General features: G+C 45.7%; 7 protein-coding genes across 9 annotated transcripts in view; 3 read left to right on the top strand and 4 right to left on the bottom strand.

The window, feature by feature from the left end:
* The window catches only part of LOC103398532 (tetraspanin-33), a 5,943-nt gene extending 3,683 nt beyond the window's left edge, over positions 1 to 2,260 (bottom strand). The window contains exons 1-5 of the mRNA XM_017042267.2: positions 2,133 to 2,260; positions 1,221 to 1,367; positions 862 to 919; positions 491 to 615; positions 329 to 403 (exon numbers count right to left, since the gene is read on the bottom strand). Of these exons, the coding sequence (XP_016897756.1) occupies positions 329 to 403; positions 491 to 615; positions 862 to 919; positions 1,221 to 1,277 (315 nt within the window). The 5' untranslated portion in view covers positions 1,278 to 1,367; positions 2,133 to 2,260. The remainder of the gene's footprint in view (positions 1 to 328; positions 404 to 490; positions 616 to 861; positions 920 to 1,220; positions 1,368 to 2,132) is intronic.
* Positions 1,914 to 6,673, top strand: slc5a9 (solute carrier family 5 member 9). Its single transcript, XM_025063813.1, has 14 exons — positions 1,914 to 2,091; positions 2,196 to 2,317; positions 2,409 to 2,480; positions 2,600 to 2,704; positions 2,809 to 2,973; positions 3,150 to 3,255; positions 3,658 to 3,738; positions 3,833 to 4,038; positions 4,400 to 4,535; positions 4,689 to 4,796; positions 4,913 to 5,063; positions 5,250 to 5,418; positions 5,595 to 5,810; positions 6,099 to 6,673. The coding sequence occupies exons 1-14, from the start codon at positions 2,067 to 2,069 to the stop codon at positions 6,411 to 6,413; spliced, it is 1,977 nt and encodes a 658-aa protein (XP_024919581.1). The 5' UTR covers positions 1,914 to 2,066; the 3' UTR covers positions 6,414 to 6,673.
* Positions 6,622 to 10,430, bottom strand: rfc4 (replication factor C (activator 1) 4). The gene is made up of 11 exons (XM_008337173.3): positions 10,281 to 10,430; positions 9,731 to 9,857; positions 9,235 to 9,313; positions 9,070 to 9,149; positions 8,865 to 8,984; positions 8,613 to 8,756; positions 8,090 to 8,210; positions 7,863 to 7,988; positions 7,697 to 7,777; positions 7,054 to 7,167; positions 6,622 to 6,952 (listed from the first exon to the last, which is right to left on the bottom strand). The coding sequence occupies exons 2-11, from the start codon at positions 9,850 to 9,852 to the stop codon at positions 6,863 to 6,865; spliced, it is 1,077 nt and encodes a 358-aa protein (XP_008335395.1). The 5' UTR covers positions 9,853 to 9,857; positions 10,281 to 10,430; the 3' UTR covers positions 6,622 to 6,862.
* A 188-nt stretch (positions 10,431 to 10,618) lies between these two features.
* Positions 10,619 to 17,395, top strand: c2h19orf25 (chromosome 2 C19orf25 homolog). 3 transcript variants are annotated; one of them, XM_008337155.3, is made up of 3 exons: positions 10,619 to 10,914; positions 16,661 to 16,833; positions 17,014 to 17,395. In XM_008337155.3, exons 2-3 carry the CDS (start codon positions 16,692 to 16,694, stop codon positions 17,184 to 17,186), a joined length of 315 nt encoding a protein of 104 aa, XP_008335377.1. In that variant the 5' UTR covers positions 10,619 to 10,914; positions 16,661 to 16,691; the 3' UTR covers positions 17,187 to 17,395. The 3 variants fall into 3 exon arrangements, with proteins under 3 accessions (XP_008335377.1, XP_024919628.1, XP_008335371.1); XM_025063860.1 differs by having other exon boundaries at positions 16,636 to 16,833; XM_008337149.3 differs by lacking the exon at positions 10,619 to 10,914 and adding an exon at positions 16,125 to 16,296.
* sgta (small glutamine rich tetratricopeptide repeat co-chaperone alpha) lies at positions 11,648 to 16,111 on the bottom strand. Its single transcript, XM_008337111.3, has 12 exons — positions 15,975 to 16,111; positions 15,092 to 15,238; positions 14,645 to 14,748; positions 14,460 to 14,550; positions 14,097 to 14,196; positions 13,601 to 13,705; positions 13,047 to 13,182; positions 12,900 to 12,962; positions 12,462 to 12,499; positions 12,220 to 12,375; positions 12,008 to 12,120; positions 11,648 to 11,892 (listed from the first exon to the last, which is right to left on the bottom strand). Exons 2-11 carry the CDS (start codon positions 15,189 to 15,191, stop codon positions 12,009 to 12,011), a joined length of 1,005 nt encoding a protein of 334 aa, XP_008335333.1. The 5' UTR covers positions 15,192 to 15,238; positions 15,975 to 16,111; the 3' UTR covers positions 11,648 to 11,892; position 12,008.
* A 266-nt stretch (positions 17,396 to 17,661) lies between the features above and the next one.
* The window catches only part of apc2 (APC regulator of WNT signaling pathway 2), an 18,352-nt gene continuing 13,116 nt past the window's right edge, over positions 17,662 to 22,897 (bottom strand). Inside the window, exon 15 of the mRNA XM_008337099.3 lies at positions 17,662 to 22,897. This exon is cut by the window's right edge and continues 30 nt beyond it. Coding sequence (XP_008335321.1) covers positions 19,471 to 22,897 — 3,427 coding nt within the window. The 3' untranslated portion in view covers positions 17,662 to 19,470.
* The window catches only part of LOC107990141 (tripartite motif-containing protein 16-like protein), a 12,725-nt gene continuing 8,631 nt past the window's right edge, over positions 18,804 to 22,897 (top strand). Inside the window, exon 1 of the mRNA XM_017042235.2 lies at positions 18,804 to 18,929. The gene's annotated coding sequence lies outside the window, so the exon portion shown is untranslated. The remainder of the gene's footprint in view (positions 18,930 to 22,897) is intronic.

Raw genomic sequence — 22,897 nt, 5'->3', positions numbered from 1 at the left:
GGCTTCCCCATGTCGTACGACTGAATGGACGGCAGCCCTAGGTTGAGCCACTGGTAACTCAAGATTTCTTCGTATCAGGAGAAAAATCTTCCAATAGTTGCAGACTCGTAACTTAGAATACTGGTGTTTTGGGAAGCTCGTATCTTGTGCGTCCACTGTAGTTCTGGACAAACACAGGTCTCCGTTAGTTGGCATCGTTAAATGGTTGTAATCAAGTTGCTGGTTCTAACGCTGCTTTAAGATAAAAATGACCTGAAATACAGGAGGTCGGCAAAAACAGCTCAAGGTTAGCAGGTAAACAAGGGGAGAACAATGGTGGAGCTGTTACCATGTCAGTGAAAAGAAATCCAAGCACTGCAGCTCCGACCTGCAGCAACAGAATCAGTACCAGGATCCCTAGGAACTGCAGAAACACATGAATAGACAGATGTTGTTTGCTTTAAAACAGAGTGTGTCATCATGAGTTATTTTTAATAGTGTGGTGCAGTACTGTCTTCAGCAGACAGGTGGCGTTCCTCAGGGCTCCACAACATCCAAGGAAGGTGATTAGAAACATGAGGGAACCGATGGTGATGAGAAGTAAAGCTGGGTCTACAGTTAGAGTGTCCACAACGTCTGTAAGTACGCACACACACACATACACACACACACACACACACACCTTAGGTCGTGGAAAGTTGTTCATGTTAATAATAACAGACTGATGAAACTATGGAGTTCCCCAGAGATCAGAGCCGGGACCAGTCTTTTATGTTATATTATATTACACCAAACCTCATAGAGAAAATGAATGATTTAAGCTCACAGGCTTTGGTGTCAGTTGGTTTTCTACCTGGTTCGTGTTGACTGTGAAGTACTGACCTTTCTCTTTTGCCATTTTGGCGTAGATTCCGACGGCAATAAGGACGGAGCTAAAGACCTGCAGACACGCACACACAGACACACACAAACCAAACCCCTGATTGACAGACTCTCCCAAGGATCAATTTTTAACAAACGTGCTAAGCTGACTCTGTTCAGTGATTTATATTTATATGAATTATATAAAACATATTTTGAGGGACATTTAAATTATATTGAAGATAACTTTTAGCTCTTTCAGCTACTCCATTTAGCTAACTGTTAACATCTTTTGTCAACTTTTTTCATGGTTTTGTCAAACATTGTCGTCGAGCTTCAATTAAGAATGTGAATAAACATCAGTTTGTTCTGAGACTCACCCAGAAGACATAACAGCAGATGAACAGGGTGTATTTGATTCCTCGGTACCCTCGCATGTCTGCTGCTGCTGCTGCTGCTGCTGCTGCTGCTGCTGCTGCTGTGGTCCAACATGTGTCTGCCTGTCTCTCACATTCCTTTCTTCTCACCTGTCCAACCACAACACACCATTCCACTGCTTCCACTTAAAAAAACACTTGGATTTTCCACTGTAAACTCAGGAAAGTGCCACCTATTGGCTGAACCGTGTTTCACAGCATCCGCGTCACCAATCATGATCAGTCATTCAAAGAACCATGGCACTTTAAGATGTTTGAATGACAAACATATTCAGAGCTCACTGAGCCAAAACCTCCTTGGCCAGCTGGGTGGCTGCATTAAACCCTGACCCAGGACACTGATCCAAACTCCCAGACAAATCTGCATCTGCATTTTTCCAGCACACCTGAGACCTCCGTCCTTCTCTTTGTCAGACTTTGTAAACCATTAACTTGACCACACCAAACCTCATACAGAAAATCAGGGATTTAAGTTCAGACCAAGGCAGACCAGTCATTTAAGCGCAGAGACACAGGAGACACTGGTCCACTGCTGCCCCCTGTGGTCAGTCTGTGTCACTGGGGTCAATCTGAACAGAATTTCAAACAGTGACGTCACAGAGAAAGTGAGTAGAGATAGTGTTGTTGTGGCAGCAGTGTGTGAGGATGAATGGAGTTCTTGTGTCTGTGTTGATAATCAGCAGCTGAAGTTTGACCTGGTCGTTAACAAAGATAATTAATCATTAAACTGAAGCAGATATTTTCACCAGCAGACACTGAGTCACTGGCACAGAGAAAACTGAAGTCAACATGGCCGACAGCACAGTCTCTGCAGGTCTGACACCGGCGGAGCTTCCCACTCACCCTCTCACCCACCTGATCTCAACTTTTCTCATTGTTAACTCATATCTCAGCCACTTTTCTGTCCTCGTCCTTCAGGTGGCAGCAGCGTTGGCAGCATCACCACTCAGTCTCCACCCACCTCAGGCGTCGGTGTGGCGGCTGCTGACATCGCTGTTGTGGTCGTCTACTTCTTCTTCGTCATGGTGGTTGGCATCTGGGTGAGAAGATCTATTTGTTTGTTGTTGTTGTTGTTGTTGAGTGTTTAGGTACTCACCATTCACACATGGAGCTCATGGTTTGTGTCAACAGTCATCGGTTCGAGCCAATCGCAGCACAGTGGGCGGTTACTTCCTTGCTGGACGTTCTATGACCTGGTGGCCTGTGAGTCACTCATTTCTCTATAGACTTTGGTCTAAACTAAAATCACTGATTTTCTCTATGGGGTTTGGTTCCTGGGAGTGTGTATTTTGTGACATTAATTGTTTTGTTGTTGTTGACAGATTGGAGCGTCGCTTATGTCCAGTAATGTGGGCAGTGGGCTGTTTATCGGTCTGGCAGGAACAGGGGCAGCAGGAGGGGTGGCAGTGGGGGGGTTTGAATGGAACGTAAGGAACATCCATAGCACAGATCAGACATCTGTCCAAATGTGGTTATCATTTAATACAGTGTGTGTGTGTGTGTGTGTGTGTGTGTGTGTGTGTGTGTCCAGGCAGCCTGGGTGCTGCTGGCTCTGGGTTGGATCTTTATTCCCGTCTACATCTCGTCTAACGTGGTGACGATGCCGGAGTATCTGTGCAAACGCTTTGGAGGAAAGAGGATCAGGATCTACATGTCTGTGCTGTCACTGATCCTCTACATCTTCACAAAGATCTCTGTGAGACACACACACACACACACACACACACCCCACTGTACTACAGTCATCCCTCTCCTATCGTGGTAGTTCCGTTCTAAGACCCACTGTGAAAAGGGAAAATCTGCAAATCTGTAGAGGCGAGATAATTATTATATTATTTACATGTGTGTGTGTGTGTGTGTGTGTGTGCACAGACAGACATCTTCTCTGGAGCCTTGTTCATCCAGGTGTCCTTTGGCTGGGACCTGTATCTGTCCACAGGAATCCTGCTGCTGGTCACTGCTGCCTACACTGTGGCAGGTGGACACCAACACTGTCAGACATTACTAACAGAGAACTGATGTTTGTGAACCACTTACTCTGCCAAACCAAACCTCATAGAAATAATCAGTGATTGTAGTTCAGACCAGATTCTATAGAGAAAATGACTAACCTTTCTCTGGACTGATGGATGGATGGATGGATGGATGGATGGATGGATGGATGGATGGATGGATGGATGGATGGATGGTGTACAAACACCAGTTGTATATGTTTTTTGTCTTAATCTAGAGAAATCAACATTCTTAAATATGACCAAAATAGTTTTCTGTATATTGAGAAGACAAAAAAAGACAAATAATGAATTAGCATGTATTCATTTGGGCAGGTTTAGTGGTCAAGGTTGAAGTTTATATTAAATGTGTGTGTGTGTGTGTGTAGGTGGTCTGGCTGCAGTCATCTACACTGATGCTCTCCAGACTGTCATCATGGTTGGCGGAGCGTTTACGCTGATGTTTATTGGTGAGACGTAAACACAGAGAGGACACAGACAAGACAACAACACCAACAAAACACTCACGCTGTCTTTGTGTGTGTGTGTGTGTGTGTGTGTTAGCATTCACCAGAGTGGGCTGGTACGAGGGTCTTGTTGACCGTTACATGTCAGCTGTTCCCTCAGTAGTGGTTCCCAACACTTCCTGTCACCTCCCTCGCAGCGACGCCTTCAGAATGTTCAGAGACCCCGTGAGCGGAGACGTTCCCTGGCCTGGACTCATCTTTGGACTCACTGTTCTGTCCACCTGGGTGTGGTGCACCGATCAGGTGACTAACTGCTGCACAGCATCAGCATCAGCATCATCATCAGCATCATCATGAAGAGTCCCCCTCCACCCCATCCCAACACACACACACACACACACACACAGACAGAGATTTTAGACTCAGCAGCTGTTGATCCATCACTGGGTTCTAATGAGACTGACCTCAGTGACACAGACTGACCACAGGAGGCAGCAGTGGACCTGCAGCCCCTGTGTCTTCCTGAACTACAGTCTCCATCTCTTTGATGGTGGCTGTGGGTTCAATCAAGTGTTAAACACTGGTGCCTCGGAGAGAAGGTTCCTGGTTTGAATCCCTGCCTGTGTGTGTGTGTGTGTGTGTGTGTGTGTGTGTGTGTGTGCAGGTGATTGTACAGCGTTCTCTTTCAGCTAAATCTCTGACTCATGCTAAAGCAGGAAGTGTTCTAGGTGGTTACCTCAAACTGCTGCCAATGTTCTTCATCGTGATGCCAGGCATGATCAGTCGAGCACTGTTCCCAGGTCAGTCAGAGTCTGTGACACAGTCCAATCAACTGTAGAGTGGACTGATCCTTCATCCTGTCTTTGAAACCTGTGGTCAGGTGAATGTTTCATCATCATCATCATCATCATCATCATCTCTCTCTCTCTCTCTCTCTCTGTGTGTGTGTGTAGATGAGGTGGCATGTGTGGACCCAATGCTGTGTCAGAGTGTGTGTGGAGCTGCAGTCGGCTGCTCCAACATAGCATATCCTAAACTGGTGGTGGAGCTGATGCCTGTGGGTGAGTCTGATACACTGAGCTGTGAGAGCGCCCCCTGCTGCCGTTACTCCACCCTGATCTGTTTTTCAGTACCAGAAAACCTGGGACTAAAGTTTGAAACATTTCCTGTGTCTCAGGTCTCCGTGGTCTGATGTTGGCTGTGATGCTCGCCGCCCTCATGTCATCGCTTACCTCCATCTTCAACAGCAGCGCCACCTTGTTTACTCTGGACCTGTACCATCGAGCCCGACCCGCAGCCTCTGAGATGGAACTGATGATCGTTGGAAGGTAGAGGTCAGCTGACCTGTGACATCACACTGTAGCCACTGTGGTCAGCTGACCAGTGACAGGCAGTTTGGTTTTTAAGTTCAATAAAATGACCGTCTCTTTGTCAAGTGAGCCTAAAGGTTAGCATGAAAGTAGCAGAAATGTCATTGGCCCTGACCCTTGTATGTGCGTGTGTGTGTGTTTCAGAGTGTTCATCCTGTTCCTGGTGTGTATCAGTATCCTCTGGATCCCAATCATTCAATCAGCTAACAGTGGTCGGCTGTTTGACTACATCCAATCAGTAACCAGCTTCCTGGCTCCGCCCATCACGGCTGTCTTCCTTACTGCCATCTTCTGGACACGAGCCAACGAACAGGTCAGTGTGAGGTCCCGTGAAAACACACATACAGTACAAGTGAAGTCGTTAGCAATATTGCTAACATCCATGCTATGACAAACCTGCCTTGAAGGTCGCTAATGCCTTAATGTTAGCAACATTTTGGTGCTGTGTGTGTGTGTGTGTGTGTGTGTGTGTGTGTGTGTGTGTGTCAGGGAGCCTTCTGGGGTCTGATGTGTGGCCTTCTGGTGGGTCTGATCCGGATGGTTCTAGAATTTTCATACTCTGTTCCTGCCTGTGGAGAAGTGGACCTTCGACCTGCTGTGCTTGCTGACGTGCACTATCTGTACTTTGCACTCATCCTATTGGCTATCACGCTTATCACCATCGCTGTGGTCAGTCTGGCCACGCCTCCAATCCCGGAAGAACATGTAAGGAAAGCAGGGTGCGGGGGGTTCTTCCTACTCAGACAGTTCAGATAAGTCCTTTATATTAAGTCCCATCTCATCTAAGCAAAGCTACACTAAGTTAATACATTGATAGGAAGAAAGGGTTATAGTAAAGGTTAGCTACAGGCTACATGTTAGCCTGAATATATTTCTCACTACATGTCCACAGAACTCAAAGAAGAAACTTAAAAAACTGAAAGTCAGTCCAAAACCAGCTAAAGTTCAGACAGAACTGAACCGGACATCACCTCCTGTCTTCTGTCCCTGCAGCTCCACAGACTGACGTGGTGGTCCCGACACAGCACAGAACCTCGGGTCGACCTCTCAGGACCCCCACTGACCTCTGACCCCTCCATCTGTGACCAGAGCACTGACTCCGAGCCTGAGGTGAGGTCATGGTTGCGTCGAGCAGCTCTGTGGCTCTGTGGCCTGACGGGGGCGTCCTCCAACCCTGGGACCACCTCTGGGTCCAGACACAGCGAAGTGAGTGCTCTGCAGGAGGATCCGTTCTGGAGACGAGTCTGTGACGTCAACGCTCTGCTGCTGCTCCTGATCAATGTTTTCCTGTGGGGCTTCATGGCCTGAGCACCAGCTGCTACCACCACGCCACCAACAGGACAATGTTTTTTCCTCAAAAGGATTAGTGTGAACTGGTCAAACAGTAAGTGGAGCTAGAACCATTCATTCTTTTGAAATGTGATTGTCTATAATTAGGATGGAAGTTAACGAGAACTGATCAACACAAAGATGATGTTAAAGATGTGGGTCACAGAATATTGAATGAACAAAAACAATGATTTTCCTTTTTTATTACCATTTGTCCAATAAAGAAAATTCTGGATCAGAAAAAAGTTTGGTTCTAGGGAAATCGGAAGTGGAGTTAGTGCAGGAGAAGGGTCCACTGACTGAAGCAGGAGAGGAATAAAGGAGGTGGCATGAAGAAGTGAGTTTTGATGTTGTTGTGACACTGCTGTTCGGTGGAATCAAACTTTGTGTCTCAGGAAGTGGAGAACCAGGAAGTGGAGGTGTGTTGGTCAGTTGTTGGACTGGTGCATGATGAGCGAACACAAACTTAACAACTGGAGGTATTCGTCCGCTCCATCCAACAGACACTTCCCCACCACCTGACAACAACGGGAAGTCAGCGCGTTAGCATTGGTTTTTTGAACAAACGATCAATCGACTCATTGATTGTCTGATCTACTGATCAGGAGGCGGGGCTTACCGCCATCTTCTCAGTGATGGCCGACTTCTGCTTGTCACTCAGATGGCCTTCAACAATGGCATCGTGGAGCTGAGTCAGGATCTGAGTTGCAGCGTAGCCGTCATCCACTAGCTCCTGCAAAAGAAGCCAGAGTTAGCTAACTGTTAGCAATACACGACGGACGGTTACTTTAACTACACTGGAGGAGTTGGTTCGTGTGAGCAATAACTGACTCAGTAAGAGTTAGCAGAGATGAGAAAGACCAATCAACCAAAGTAGTTCACTAGACCATTTGATAGTTAGTAGGTAAGTTAACCTAACACATAACCAAACTAGATCAAGGTTAACAGCACATTAACCAACACAGAGGAGAAAACATTCAGACGTGACCAAAATCATTTATAGTTCATTTAAAAGCACTTCACTCTGTGGGTGGTGTTGTGTTTCTGTCCTTATACAGTAGGTGGTGCTACATGCACATTTAAAGCCCTGTTCCATCATTCACACTTACTGCTCAGTGTGTTTATCAGTGTATTCACCCAGTAACTGGCTCAGAACCTTCTCACCAAGAAATAATGAGAACATAGACTGTCTGACACTGATGTAGCATTTAGCTGTAGCATGTAGTGAATAGGTTGACCTCGGAGGTGACCCTGTAACTCACTCTGATCACCACCTCCAGTTTCTCAAATGTTCCTCTGAAGCAGACCTGCAGCAACTTGTCGATGGTTTTTGGAGGAACCACCTGCAGAGGGCGCAGTAGTCATTTGACTGTGTAACATTAACAGACATCAGAGCTGTGACATCATTTCGTGTGTGTGTGCGCTCACCCCAGCGATTTCAATGACACTAGTCTCTGTGATCTCTCTGTCCATACTGAGGCGGGCGGCACTCTGGAGCAGGGTAATGGCCTTCCGCAGGTCGCCCTCCGACACCTGCACCAAAGCTGAGATACTCTGCACAACGGAGGGTGGGGGAGAGGAAGAGCAATCAGAAAAGATGAAAGTCAGGATGACTCCGTTTCACCCCCACAGCTGTACTTTAGCCCCACCCCCACCTCTCTGCTGTACTTTAGCTCCTCCTTCTCACAGATTGACAGCAGCCTCTCCTCTTGAATCTGATTGGCCAAAGGCTTGAAGCGAAATTTAGAACATCTGGATGTCAGTGGTTCGATGATCCTGGGAGAGAAGAGAGTTAGAGAGAGTGGTGTGTGTGTGTGTGTGTAAGGTTTCAGTCATTTGAGGCGCCGGATGACATCACAGTGATGACATCACAGAGAGTGTGTGTGTGTGTGTGTGTGAGGTTTCAGTCATTTGAGGCGCCGGATGACATCACAGTGATGACATCACAGAGAGTGTGTGTGTGTGTGTGTGTAAGGTTTCAGTCATTTGAGGCGCCGGATGACATCACAGTGATGACATCACAGAGAGTGTGTGTGTGTGTGTGTAAGGTTTCAGTCATTTGAGGCGCCGGATGACATCACAGTGATGACATCACAGAGAGTGTGTGTGTGTGTGTGTGTGTGAGGTTTCAGTCATTTGAGGAGCCGGATGACATCACAGTGATGACATCACAGAGACCTGCTGATGTAGTTACAGATGAGGCAGAAGCGTGTGGTGCGAGACTCCTTCTCCATGGTTCTCCTGAGAGCAGCCTGAGCTGGAGCTGTCATGGAGTCTGCTTCATCCAGGATGATGATCTTGAACGGAGGACAGGGCTTCCCACTGACAAGGAGAAAAAGAGGAGGGCAAGAAAGAGGATGTCCAGATGTAAACTCAAGAAAAAAGAAGAAGAGAAGATGAAGGAGCAGTCGATCGGTCTCATGAACTCACTCTGGTCGACTTCCTGCCACTGTCAGCTGAGCAAAGTTCTTCACCTTCTCTCTGACCACTTGGATACCTCGTTCATCCGAAGCGTTGAGTTCCAGCACCCTCTGTCTGAAGAGCTGAGGACTGCAGCAACACCACATTTCAGAAAAAAACCAGAGGAGAGAAGTTCACCATCACCATCATCATCATCACCACCATCTTCTCTCACCCATAAAGTTCTCTGGCAGCTGCCAGAATGGTGGAGGTCTTTCCTGTCCCAGGAGGTCCATAGAACAGGAGGTTAGGGAGCTGAGAAGACACAGAGAGAGAGGAGGGATCTCAGCACATCGTCCCTAACAAAGTAGCCATGAGTGTGTGAGACTGAGCTTCTTACATCTGCTCCATCCAGAGACTTCTTCAGAACTGCCACCACCTCCTCCTGAAAGGCCACTTCATCCACACACTTTGGTCTGCTGTGTGTAACACACACACACACACACACACACACAACAGTTTAGCTACAGCATCAGCTTACATGTATAACTGCACATCTAGAGCGCCCCCTGCTGACACACTCTATACTAGACTAGTAGGTGGCAGTAATGACTCTCACAGTATCCAGTTATGCTGATATAGACAAAAGAGGAGAAAGCAGGGTTAGCTTAGCCTAGCTATGGTGAAGACAGTAATAAAAAGTTACATATTAACACATTGCGAATCCCTAATTTATATTCAGTCACTGCTGTTTTCCAGATTAGATTTATATGAACATACAACACCTTATGTGAATCAGTGAACTGGGCTTTGAATCTGTACTTTGCGCCACCTTCAGAGCTACATGTGCAATGTTGACAAACAACAGAGAGAAAGAGAGAGAGAGACAGACTTACTACTTCTCTACCCAGGGCACAGCTCTGGTTTTCCTCTCAGCTCCTGCTGATGAAGACGACGAGGTTTTATCTTTCTGAGCTCTGACAGACTGAACCGCAGATCCTTTCAAAAACGCCTGCATGTTTCCTGAAATACACACTACTGTGAGAAGGACCGCTGGTGGACAACAGTGATGCTGCAGCTGACACATAAACTCTGTTGTTTATATTCGTTCATCCGTCCTCATGAAACACGTTTACAACGGGCAGTGAGGAATTACTTTTGAACTTCATCGTAAAAACATGTGTCGTTAATACTGAATTAACGACACATGGGTCGACTGGTATTTGAGGAAACAGTTCTGGTGCAGGAACTTTCCACATAGTTTCATGTTTACCAGTATAATTATATCGTGTATTTTTTTTTATCAATGTCTGGATGAACATGAGCGCAAAATATGTCTTAAACGCGTTTTTTTTAAGAGAAAATCGAAGTGAAAACCGTGTTATCTACAGCAGTTAGCAGGTTAGCGTTTTGGTCTGTCCATAAACGTTTAAACACAGAATTCACCTTTTTATCAAAGCTGTGACGTCAATGATCATCGGTGTGATGTAGTCTCTTTGTTTGGCTTGTTGTCTCTTTTGCGATATTTTGTCTCTGAAAAACTAAAACTAAGCTTCACTCCGTCACAACAGCTTCTTCTTCCCGCGCCACAGTACATCATATCCGCCGACGAAATTTCCGCCGTCATCCAATCACAGGCCGTCAAACTCGAGTTGATTCACGCCTACTCTGATGTATTCTGACACCTCCCCCGTGTAAGAAGCTTCTTCTGCTTCTTATTCGTCTTCTATTGGTGGTGGACGGAGAACAGTGTTTTTTTAAACTAAAGATTATTTAGATTTCATCTAAAAGTACCAACATCGACATCGATGGAGATGAGACACAGGGACGACAGCGTAGTTAATCGGATGTATTCACTCGCGTTAAAGCATTTCAACCTTTAACTTTAACTAATTGATTTCTCCAGCACCACTTCACTAAAAACACCGGCACAAAATAAAATAAACCAATCGGTCCAACGGTCGCGACATTTGACGTCAGACGCCGAGAAAGTTCGTCGCGTGCTTTAAAATCCACTAGTGAACGACGTGATGGTCAATGGTGGCTCGATCTAGTCAGGATGAAGGAATCAGACAGAACGGTGAGAGACTTTTGGACTTTTATTCTCTATTGTTGGCGGTTTGACTAAGTGGATTGGCGTTAGCTAAGTAGCTTAGCCTTTACCGGAAGTGGAAGAAAACTTTGTGTTTAGTCTGTGAATCACGGTCATGTCAGTATTTAAAGTCCAGCTTCAGTGACTTCTACACAAACTGTTGACGTCGTATCGACAATGTCTGAAGTGAGTCCAAAAAGTAAAACTAAAACTTGACTTTCCAGAGGCAGGTGACTCCAAAGATTTCTTCTATTGCCTTATGTATTGCATCCCAGTAAGTTTATGTGTTTCCACACTTTTGTCAGCAAGCCAGGGAATGGCCTTTGTCGTGGGACTTTTGGTAAGGTGTAATAAAATATCTTATCAGGCTTTTCCAGCCAAATCCTCTCCAACTCTGTCTGAAACTACTACATTTCTTGTTTGGTTAAAGCAGACTTGTTTTTAGTTCTGCTGCTGTAGGCCTCGACTGCTGGGGGAAGTCCCATGATGCACATGCTCTTCTAAGAAACACATGCAGTGTCATGACAATAACCTGGTCTCCACTTTGTTCACTCCACTTCTCTTTGTCACCATCTACCCCCCACCCCGCCCCACTCTGTCCACACCGACTCTCGATCAGGGCTGTTTCCAACCATCTGTTCAAATTATTTTTCTATTCTGTCATAAATGTTTGACTTTGGAAAAAACAGACACAAATCACATGTTAAGATTCTAGGTTTAATTTTCAACTGTTTTTACAGCGCTGTCATTCAAACACAAACACACACACACACACACACACACACACACACACACACTACTGTGGTTTAGTAGAAGTTTTTTGGGCTGGCCATCTTAAAAACAATTCAAGCAGCCCTGACATTTGGTGACATGTTTCCTGAATAAGCCACACCCCCTCTCTGTCAAAGTCCTTCAACCTTTGAAGGATCCACATCAGACCAAGAAAAACTGGATCGGAGTCTTCACCTGGAATAGTACAGAATAGGAGTCCATAAAGACAAGCAGTGACTTTAGTTCAACAGCAGCTGCTGCTTTTACTGGTATTCAAGTATGCCTGCATTGGTTGGCCAGTCAGACTCACGTCACGGCTGCTCCTCATTGCTGCTGCTTGGCGTTCGATTACGTATTTGACTCCTCAGCTGTTCAATGAGTTCTGGGTTCTGCTGCTGCATCTGCTGAGCAAACTGCTGGCCCCTGGTGGACACAGAAAGTTGAAGAAGCAATTGTTACCTAACCCCACCAGTCCGCCTCCTGATGTGGAATTCAAAGCCTACTCTGATAGGGAGTACATACGCCTGGATTAATCCTGATAAGTCACCAGCAGGGGCGGGGCCGCCAGACAAAGCTGTGGCTGGAGCTGCAGCTGGAGCTGCAGCCGGAGCTGCAGCTGGAGCTGCACCTGCAGCACCACCCATTGGCCCATATGCTCCTGACATCATCCCTGACATCCTGATAGGAACAAGAGCAGAGGCTGTATTTACATCTGAACTAAGAAGTGGAAGAGTTGGGAAATGGAGAGAGAAGAAGAAACTCACAGCTGCTGGACCTGAGGATTGTTCATCAAGGACGAGGCCTGAGGCAAGAAGAAAAAAAAAACACAGACAACAATGACAACATCTACAGTTGTTTTACTTTCATGTCTGCAGTTAGCATATCTAAGCTTCAAGAGAGTTTGCTACTTTTACTGCCAAGTTAGCATTTATTACCCTGAAAATAAGGCTACTTGTGCTAACCTTTAGCTTTCATTCAACATTTATAGCTAACATGCTTTTTCTTGTGTTATTTTGGATTATCTTTCTTCTTCCTGTTTGTACCCTGGCTGCACTCTCGTTATCTGCTCAGTCTGACTGGTGGGTATCCTGCCAAAAGCTAAGCTAACAATCAGCTTATTGTTCAAGTGGGTGTGGAACCATTGGTTGGCTTAATGTTGTGAATGAGAACCAATAACAGTGTGGTTACAGAGAAGTTCTCACCATGTTCATGAAGCCTGGGTTACTGAGTAAACCTGCCAGGTCGACTCCGCCCACCCCTGCTGTCTGAGGAGAGGGAGAGCAGATGAGTTTAGGTGAGGTCCAGGTGAATCAGGGAGTCACAAAGAGTCAAATATTAGTTATTCTCACCGGACTGCTGGTCTCCATCTTCTCTTCTGCTACCTTCAGGTTGTTCTTGTATGTGTCATTGTCAGGGTCCAGTTCCAGAGCTTTTTTATAGTAACTGGCTGCTTCTGTGTGTTTGTTCAGACTGGCTAGCGCCAACCTGAGGCAGGAGACAGTAGCTCAGATGTCATTAATCACTAAATCGGATGGATCAATAAAGTTAATCTATCAGTAGTTAGAGATGGAACCAATCTAATAACCAGCAGGAACCACTTTAACAGAACCAGATCCCTCTTCCTCACAAGTTCTAGTGCTGGTCTACAGCCTGTGATCCAGGAGCCTGGCCCTGAAGTCAGTGCCGTCTAATATGTAGATAGCAGATAAGACGGAGGTGAAATTTTCAATCAACAACATGATGTCACTGTTTTCAGCAGAGTAGTGACGTGGACGGATGGTCAGAGCTTGCTGATACTGCTGTGTGAACTCATCATTAGCTTCATGTACAATATTAAATCTCCTGGTTTTTAAGACATTCACTATGAGAGTACTGATGACATCATCACGTGACTCTGACTCACCCCATCCTGCCGAAGGCCTTGCTGTAACTGGGGTCGATGCTGATGGCCAGTTCACAGTCCTGGACTGCTGCGGCGTAGTTTCCCAGTTTACTGTAAGCTGCAGCTCTAGGGGAATGAGTGTGGGGTCACACAGCAGCAGACAGAGACAGACACACAGGTGAGGACCACAGACCTGACTCAGGTGGTGTTTACATGGCAACTATATGACTATGGATCCCGGAGCTTAAGTGCCGATTAAGCCTTGCATTGAATCCAAGTGTTGGAGCAGAGAACGCTGTGATATTGGACCACGGCTCCCACAGTGGTGTAACACCTGGTTTTGGTATGTTAGAGCAGAGATGACAGTGCCACACACAGGCTTGGCATATGTACTACATTTAAACACTGAATTTTCTTGCCCCTGAGGTGCATGAACGCTTTGTATCAAGAGGTTTCGTAGTCGTATCTCAGCAGTGTAAACAGGACCTGACTCCACCGTTAAGGTCACATGACTGACCTGTTACAGAAGTACACGGCGTTGTGAGGGTTGATGGTGATGGCCTTGGAGTAGAACTCCACAGCTGCCGCAAAGTTCTCCACCTTCATCTGGTCGTTACCTGTGTACAGATCAGAAGATCCAAACATCACACAGACATTAGAAAAAACTACAGATGAGGAGGAGGAGGAGAGGAAGGAGACAGAATCATGTTTAATGATGTAAACAAGAAAGGAAAGAACAACGACAGGAGGAGGAGGAAGAAGACAGGAGGACAGCAGAGGGAGAATTAACAGAGGGAGGAAAGCAAGAGGGGTGAAGGAGGTGAAGGTGCGTTAGCTGATGGAGGAGAAACAGTGACTCTGTCCATGGTCCTGATCTCACCATCACATTTAAGTCGCTCAGCTTCAGCTCTCTGTTCTTCACTGATGGACGAAGGAGTGGGTGAGGAGGAGTTGTTGTTGACCTGAGATGACTACACACACACACACACACACACACACACGTGTCAGCTGATCAGACTGAACTTCTGGTGAGCCAGATGAATGATTGACAGGTGGTTCTTCTACCTTCTGTGTGGCCAAAGCAAAGATCTCTGGGAGTGTTATGGCCACAGCCAGACTCTGGTCTTCAGTGGACACTTCAAACGCTGTCTCCAAACACTGGACGGCGACTGAGGCGGGACACACCACAAAAACATGAACAACACCTAAGTGTGGACCAGCAGACAGAACCATCTGCTCCCTGACTCTGATCTTTGATGACTTTAGTTCTGACCTTTTACACTGTGTGTGTGTGTCATTAGTAGTAATATTTTAGCTTGACTGTTCTGTGATTCTGTGCCATTACGCAACAGAGTATCAGTGCTCTCTTGACTTGACAGGCTGTTGTCCTGTGACCTGCTCCTAAAATCAGGACCAAATCAGAGAGATGTCGATTCTGATTGGACAAACCTGAAGAGTTGACCTAACCATAAGACTTATGGGCAGATCTGTCGGAACTATCCGGGAGCTTACCCTCCAGACTTTCCTGGGCATCAGAGGAGCGATTCCCCGACTGAAGCTGATCATGGAGGAACTGGATGATAGAGAAAGCGAGGCGTTTGTGGTCGGTCATGGTGACGCAGGGTCAGACCTCTTTGTTCCACTGAGTGGAGAGAGAATCTGCAAAAGGCAAATCATCAGCCTGAGTAGAACCACCAAGTGACAGTGACTGACGTTGTGTTTTACATTCGAAGCCAATAGAAACAGCAGAACAACAGGTGGAAACTAACGGTGTCAGTCTGTGATTCCAGTCTTGTCAGTCTAGTGTAGGTCAAACATATCAGTTCCTCTGCTGTGTAAACTAAAAAGTATGAGGTCTTCCTGTTGGTTCCACTGGTCAAAGTTAGTTCCGTGGGATTCTTCCGGTGTCCCCGAGTCCTGGTCGCACCTGGATAATGGTTCTGCCCCTTGTTCCAGTCTAAACACACATGGAACTCCGTACCAGTTTGCACGTCATGTGTAAAGTCTCCGCGCCTTAATTGTTATAAGTGACAACCGACTTCTGCTAAAATGTCACAAATTAATTGAACCGAATCTAAAATAGTGTATGTGGATTTAAAGCCAAGAGGATAACATGCCGCTGTAAACGGTTCAGTGTGAATTTCAAGGTTTTTTCATGTTTTGATTTGCTTAAATAAAGACCGCGGGTAACATGTTTAGGAAAATATCCTAGTTAAACATTTCTATTATGTTTACAGACTTTACTGACGAGTTTGCTATGCCTCGAAACACCAACCCCGAGCTAAAGGCTAGTTAGCTTAGCTAGTTTTGAATAAAATCGGATCCATTATTAACGTTAGAGCTCTATAACAATCATCTCTTCGTTTTAACGCTTCTAACACGCAGTTCTTCTCACCACTTGTTCTTCACAGGTGGTCTGTCCTTAAAACGAAGAGTTTTAACCGGCCTTTCACTACTCGTTTCTTCTCCGTTGCCTTCAGATAACTGATGACTGGCCTGACACGTACTTATGACGTCACATTAATGCGTCAGTAGTTCTGTACAGTCAGGGATGAGGGAAGGCTGTTCTCCGACCTGACCCTAAAGCAGATGATAGTTTGTTTTTCTCACGTTTTTCTCACTAAATCTAGATCTTTTCGACACAGCATTCGTCTTTTATCTTCGTCCCTTCGCTTTCATTCGCAGCCGAGGGTCGAGGGACGTCACGCAAGACTCCGGTAAGAAGCGACAAAATACTGTCGAGGAGTATTTTGGTAATGCTGTAGTGTCAGAGTTGCTACTTTAGAATTGCTAACCTGTCAAAATAGCACGCGTTCTTTTTTTTACGTCAGTCCAGTTCTGAATTATTCCACTGGACTGAGACGTGTCCACGGCCCTACTGATACAGCTAAAGGTAGTTAGCCTGAGCGAGTTTGTGTGTTAATGGTTTTTACTTCGAGGCGGCTGTGCAGAGAAACTGAGAACATAGGAAAACGTCTCTCAGTTCCGATTACTTCCATGATGCATACTTTAATTTAGGAGAAAAGAAAATTAAGCCACGGATCTTGTGTTTAAAGTGCTGTGTGGTATGAATGATTGGAGATGCTACAGGTGGCGCTGTTTCCTCATCAACATGAACATCGGCTCCAAAAGTAAAAAGAGGGTGGTGCTCCCCAGTCGTCCAGACCCGCCTACTGTGGATCAGATCCTGGAGGATATTAACCAGGCTCCCGCCACTGATGCAGTGTACAACGTCTTGGAGACGGCAGGACAAGGTGAGACCAGCACACAGCATCTGTTCTCGTCTGTCTTTCTCTGTTCTGTCTGTTTTGTCCTGTCTCCCTGTCTGCCACTCTGTCACTTTATCATCTGTCTCTGTCTCTCACCTCTGACCTTTGGTCTCTCTCACGTCTTTCTAGCCTGTCCATTACTGACCCTTTTCCCGGATTGTCTAGATTCCTCAGACTCAGACGTGGACGTAAACTTCCAACAGTGTCGTCAGTACATGGAGTTGAACCAACGGCTTCAGGTGTCTCTGGCACGTCTACTGACGCAAAAGGAGGAGCTTCAAGCAGCAGGAACAGGTCTTGAACGGGACATGGACAATGTAAGACGTCAATCACACTGACGCTGTGTGGGACAGACCTCATAAAGGGCGGACCACAGACCTGTGTCTTCAAGCCCATTACTGTGTAGGTGGAGCAACAAGAGATGACATGGGGTGTCTGATGTCAGCAGACTGGTGACATCACAGTTATGACATCACAGTGACTAATGTGATGAACCGACCTGGAGGATTTAAAACAAATAAAACAATAACTGACCATGGTCATCTGATTTACTGACATTTTTAGGCTTATTTATTTGACAATTTTTTAACACTGTCTACACTGAATAGTCTGACCTTTTAGCTATTTATTTGGCTTTACTTTTTTTACAATTAACTCATATTCTTGACTTACATCTAATACCATATTTAGGAAAGTGTTAGTCATCCTTCTATGAATTTGTAGTCATTTATTCTTCAGTTATATCAATACATTTAACAAAGTCTGTTTTCAACACTACATTTCTATAAAAATCACACAGATAAATAGGAGTGTCATGAAACACGTCACTCTTTATTAGGTGAAAACACTGATGATGTCACACACTTGTGTAAGTTCAGATTGTTAAAAACACCAGCATGGTCTTGTTCACACGTGTTGTTTGCTGTTTGCTTTTTTCGTTCTAACAGCAAAAACAAGGCTTGAAAAGTCTGCAGATTTTTGAAAAGGGTTTGGTGAGAAAGTTGCCTGATAACTTGGCTGATTTGGCTAATTGTTCTAGTGTCTGTTCTTACAGAAGTCTTTACGTGAGTAGAGACAGAAGTACTCACTGTGGAGAGACTGGTAAGGAGGTTCTCCAAAGTTCTCCCACAGTTGACTTTGAACTGAGCCCAGTGTCAACAAGGGCACTGAAATGTAAAAATCCCCAAAATCACTAATTTTCTGGATGAGGTTTGGTTTGGGAGCGCCAACAGTCTCCCATGTAGTAGGAGCTACGACATTCTGGAGTAAACGTGGAAGAAGATCACACTGGAGAAAACTCTTGGTCTGGCCTATCGCTACTTTTACAGCAACACAGAGAAGCAGATATTGACAGTTAGCTAATCTGGATGTGAAAAGGGCATGCCCCTGAGCCACCCTTGTCCAATCACAGGACAGCTCATTATATATCTGTCAGTGTATACTACGACATTATGATGTCACTAAGATGTTACTGGCTATACTCTTCTATGTTGACAGTTGGTAGCATCATCATTATTAGCATTAGCCTTGAGGAACTCTAGCCCACCCATTGGACTTTACTGCCCACCGCTGTGTCCAGAATGCTATTGCAATAGGTGGTGTTTACTGAGAGTGAATATATTAGCATGCTAACATGTAAGGGAGCCATGTAGGTTCTTCTGGAAGCTTAGAGGAGTTCCTATAATCTCACGTGGAGGGTATTTACAGGACAGATGAGGGCGCATGTGGGGGACACTTCAGACCAGAGACTGGATATGTAGAGGTGGACAAGCAGTTCTAGGATATTTTAAGTCTAAGGCATGAAGTACAGGCTAATTATTATAAACAGTACCTGGAACTATGTTCACTACTAGAAACAAGGAACTGTAGGAGGAACAATAAACCGAAAACGTAGTAGAACTCAGGAAGTCTATGTTCAGTGTCCACTGTAACATTTAATCAAATTCTTTTGTTAGAGCGCCCCCTTATTGATAAAACACATCGCTGCAGGACTTCTGGCTCCACCCAATGAAGACAAAGACCAACTATTATGCAGTTAAGGAACCTGAAAACTATACCAAAACCTGGACCCCACTGGTTCTGTAAGTACGAACAAAGATGTACAGTTGAATAATGAGGCGTTCATGTGCTGTATGTAAAAAATACTTTACACAATGGTGCGTTTGTGTCCTTCATGTGGACACTCACTACAGTCTGTACCACACAGGTAGATGTCCAGCTGACATTTCAGTTTATAGCTTTTGCATAATATTGTTCTTCCTGATTGTGTGCAGAACATGGACCGAGGTATCGATGTTCAGACGCCGTTCATTGTCTTTTACTTGTCATGTGCACTACAGCAGGAAAGGTTTGATATATTTAAATACAAAACAGGTAGAAAAAGAAGCATCTCCTTGTCTGTAGACGGTTCTGTTAGTCAGTTTTAGGTCAGGACCTGTCTAAATGCATACATCCCACTCCGTAGGATTCGTATAGATGGAAGCCGTTTAGACCAAATACCAGGGCTGGAGAAAACAAACAAACTAAAGGTTGAATATCCGAGGTACGTAGAAGCACAAACTTAGTTCCTCCAACGTCCACCTGAGTTTGGTTCAATGACGCATTTTGGTCCAGTTGTTCACCTTAGGACTCACTCTTACTGCCTGACTTCTCATTGACTTGGGCAGCCTGGTTCTGTGGGTCCTCTAGGCAACAAGCTATTGGACTCGGGGTGTAATTAAAGGGCGTGACACGGGCAGCCTTACTGGGGGATCCTTGGCGAAAATGGACAACTCCGCCAATATGACCATCTGTCATTCCCAATGAGGTGGCGCTGTGGCCCCTCCTGGCATACTCAGAATCACAGTCCTGGGTTTTACTTGGATTGATCTTTCTAAAAACAGAGAGTCGCGCCCCTTCTCCTGAAGTCACTGCAGCAGTATCAACATTTGAAGATGTGCCGGACTGTGTTTGGTTGTTGGTCAAATCCTCTGTCTGAACGGTTGCATCACTAGTCATGCGAGATGAAAGAACAATTGTTGGTAGTTTTCCTGAAGGAGCTAGTGACTTTGGCATTTCCCTGTCAGGAGAAGTCATCAAAGGTAAGGCATTGGCTGGCAAAGTGTTTTTTAAAATCTGTGGAACATCCTCATCCCTGATCCTCCTCCAGGTGGATGCAGACCTCAGACCTTTCTTCTGTGTGTCGTCTTCACTCTTTGCTCTTCCACTGGAATCAGATGATGAAGACCGTAAAGAAGAACGGCTGGTCACTCGGCTCAGTATGTTGATGCTTGGGGATGAGGCATGTCGTTTGACGGTATCTCTGTCTTGTGTTTGCTTGGTACCAGACATTTTGTTAGATGTGTTTCGCTGAGCCACCCTGCGAGGGCTTTCAGAACTTGTCCTCCTAGTTGGACGTCTCAAAGATTGATTTATTTCACTTGAGGTTGCTCTAGAGATTGCTGAGGTCCGCAGATGAAGGCTGGAGTTTGCCTTCTGGACCTGCCCTGCTTCTCCTGGACCTTTCACTTGTACCCTTCTTTGAGCTGCTTTAAGTTCTTGACAGCGGGATGAACAAAGGAAGACAGCTGAAGTTCCAGGAACAGTCCTAACGGGTGATCCAGTCTGAGATCTGGGCATGCAGCGTACTGATCCCTCACGCCTTAGTCCAGTCTTTGAGTCTTTAATAAAAGTCAGCTGTCTCATAAACCCACTTCGATCAGTGTCATCCCCACTGGAGTGAACTGAGGTCACTCTGACAAGGTCAAATCGACTGGGGGGGGGGACTTTTTTACCACTGACTTGATTGTTCTGTCTAGTGGTCATTTGGTTTGTGACCAGCGGTGACAGAGGTCTTGGTTGCCTGTTTGAATTTTGCATGAAAGGGATTCGAACAGGAGACTTCTGAGTTTTAGGAGGAGGAGACTTTTCATTTTGATTCACAACAGGAGATCGTCCCTTTCTTTCAGGAGGACTCACGGGTGGACAGCTCACAGGGGTGGAGTTTTTTTTCTGGCTGGATTTGTTTGTCTGAATTGGCGATGTTATCTTGTTCTGAATTTGTTTGGATGGTGTCGAGCTTTGTGAAGATCCAGATGATGAACTTTTTGGTATTCTGGGAGGCGGGGTAGAGCTCCTCTTTGGCAAAGACAGCTCTGTGTCCTGTGGGTAACCCAATCGGTGGAGACTCTTTGATCTTTGCTGGGCCAGATCCGGGTTCTTTGGTGCATCGGGCTTGGTTGTCACTTTTCTTGGGGGAGGTCTTTGCGATGGAGCAGAATCTTTTTTTGGTGTATAAATCACTGTTCTGCCTCTAAAAACAACTGGCAAGTTTGGAACAGGCTTGCGTTGTGCAAAGTCTAAAGGTTTGTTGGCCTTCTTGTCTTTAGCGAACTTCCTTTCCTTGGGTGTGAAGCTGGAAGTGGACATAAACGACAGCACCGACTCGGTCTCCTCAGAAGAAGGATCGTTGGACTTTGACGCTTGCAGCCCTGTGACCACGCAGTTGGCACCTTCTTGTATCGCTCGCCATTCCACGCTGTTGAGGTCCGAGTCGTCGTCCCATGCCATATAGTCGCTGTCCATTTCATCGTCCACATTCCAGCCGGCTACTTTTAGCTTTTGAGCAACTTCTGCTTTCTTCTTCCTGGCTGCAAGCTTCCTTCTTTGTTTGGGCATGGCAGATGTTATGCACTTTTGAAGAAGGTCGTCCTCTGAATCCATGCTCACAGAGCTGGGTGAACTCGGCTCTTCTAACTGGTCGTGAATACTCATCAACTTCATCTGCTGCGCTGAGCTGAGAGTTTTATTGTGTCTGTTTTTGTACCATAGCTGCTGCACCTTTGATGTATGTTCCTCGAATTCTGCATCACTTAGGGAACTGAGAGAGGAGCTGAGGGAGTAGAACGCCGACGATTCGTTCTTTATTAGATTTTGTTTAATCCTGTGGAAACCCCTCGGCTTCTGTTGGGAACTCTCAGTCCTGCCAATGTTCGTCATACTACGTGACAGAGTGTTTCTGTTCAGTTCCCTCAACTGTTTTCTGTTTGTTCGTCCCGTGGGTTCCGCAAACCCATTTTCGTGATCATGAAACCCGTAACTTTCCTCAGAAGAACGTGTGGTTGGGCAAACAGACTTTCTGTTCTTTTGTAATTCCATGTCCATGCTGGTGTGTGTCTTTATCACAGGCAGATCCAGTTTTCTGTTCAGGCCTGGAGCCAGTTTCTTCTTTTGCTGGTTTGCTGACGGATCTCGATTTCTTTGGTTTGCCACCCTGTCAGCCACTTCTTTGCTCTGCATTAGAACTTTCTGTGTTGAAACAACATGCTTAATTGTTCGGTCAATTTGTACCTCAGGTGGACATTGGTTTCTGTTGGGTTTGTGAAAGTGTGAGAACAGCCGCAGGTCTTCAATCCTCTTTGCCTCATCGTCGAGCACTTCCTGTCTGTTCATGCCTGTAGCTGTGCAGTCTTTAGCCCCTCTCTCCTTCACTGGATACTGAAGAGTCTCGTCACTTAGAGACGTTGTGCTGGAGAAGTTTACAGGTGTACGTTCAGCAGAATCAGTGACAGATGAATCATCAAACCTTAGATCTTTCTGAGGAATGACAATTCGCCTCCCAGAATATATCTGTGTTTTGCCATTGGGGAGCATCATGTACACTGGTAAATTAATGGGTTTTCGTACCTGGGCACTCAGAAGGTGAGGAGGGATGGTGTTCATCAAGGAGGTTTTTTTGAAGGTTCTGAACTTGGAAGGCATTGCTGAGTTGATGCACTCTTTTAGTATTTCTATGTCATCATCTGAGTTGCAATCACTGTATCTCTCAACGTGGTCGTGGTGCTGCTCATCATCACCTAGAGGAAGGTCTTTGTCATTTTGTTGGAGAAAGGGAGTGAGTTTCAGCTCCACATCTTTCTGTATGTAGTGTTCGTGAAGAGGCAGGGCGCTAAGACTTGAAGCACAGGAGAAGTTCTCTGTGGGCTTTTCCACAGTGAAGTAGATCATGGAGTCCAATTCAGGAGGAAGGTTAAACCTCTCCTTTGAATCTGTGATTTCCATGAATGTCCGC

The sequence above is a fragment of the Cynoglossus semilaevis genome, chromosome 2 (assembly GCF_000523025.1).
Source record: "Cynoglossus semilaevis isolate Cse_v1.0 chromosome 2, Cse_v1.0, whole genome shotgun sequence".
Lineage (NCBI taxonomy): Eukaryota > Metazoa > Chordata > Actinopteri > Pleuronectiformes > Cynoglossidae > Cynoglossus > Cynoglossus semilaevis.
Note: the sequence above shows the minus strand (reverse complement) of the source record. Positions and strands in the feature narration are given on the sequence as shown.

Bases quoted from the DNA above. Each gene is read 5' to 3' on its own strand.
- slc5a9 (XM_025063813.1), top strand. From the start codon at position 2,067: ATGGCCGACAGCACAGTCTCTGCAG. The intron at 2,092-2,195 runs GTCTGACACCGG...CTCGTCCTTCAG, and splicing joins CGACAGCACAGTCTCTGCAG to GTGGCAGCAGCGTTGGCAGC. The intron at 2,974-3,149 runs GTGAGACACACA...GTGTGTGCACAG, and splicing joins ACATCTTCACAAAGATCTCT to ACAGACATCTTCTCTGGAGC.
- sgta (XM_008337111.3), bottom strand. From the start codon at position 15,191: ATGACCGACCACAAACGCCTCGCTTTCTCTATCATCCAGTTCCTCCAT. The intron at 14,749-15,091 runs GTAAGCTCCCGG...GTCCCGCCTCAG, and splicing joins TGCCCAGGAAAGTCTGGAGG to TCGCCGTCCAGTGTTTGGAG. The intron at 13,183-13,600 runs GTGAGTCAGAGT...CTCCTGCCTCAG, and splicing joins AAGGCCTTCGGCAGGATGGG to GTTGGCGCTAGCCAGTCTGA.
- rfc4 (XM_008337173.3), bottom strand. From the start codon at position 9,852: ATGCAGGCGTTTTTGAAAGGATCTGCGGTTCAGTCTGTCAGAGCTCAG. The intron at 8,211-8,612 runs GTCTCTGTGATG...CTTCTCTCCCAG, and splicing joins ATCTGTAACTACATCAGCAG to GATCATCGAACCACTGACAT. The intron at 6,953-7,053 runs GTAAGCCCCGCC...CGTTGTTGTCAG, and splicing joins CCATCACTGAGAAGATGGCG to GTGGTGGGGAAGTGTCTGTT.
- c2h19orf25 (XM_008337149.3), top strand. From the start codon at position 16,169: ATGATAGTTTGTTTTTCTCACGTTTTTCTCACTAAATCTAGATCTTTT. The intron at 16,297-16,660 runs GTAAGAAGCGAC...GAATGATTGGAG, and splicing joins GGACGTCACGCAAGACTCCG to ATGCTACAGGTGGCGCTGTT. The intron at 16,834-17,013 runs GTGAGACCAGCA...CGGATTGTCTAG, and splicing joins CTTGGAGACGGCAGGACAAG to ATTCCTCAGACTCAGACGTG.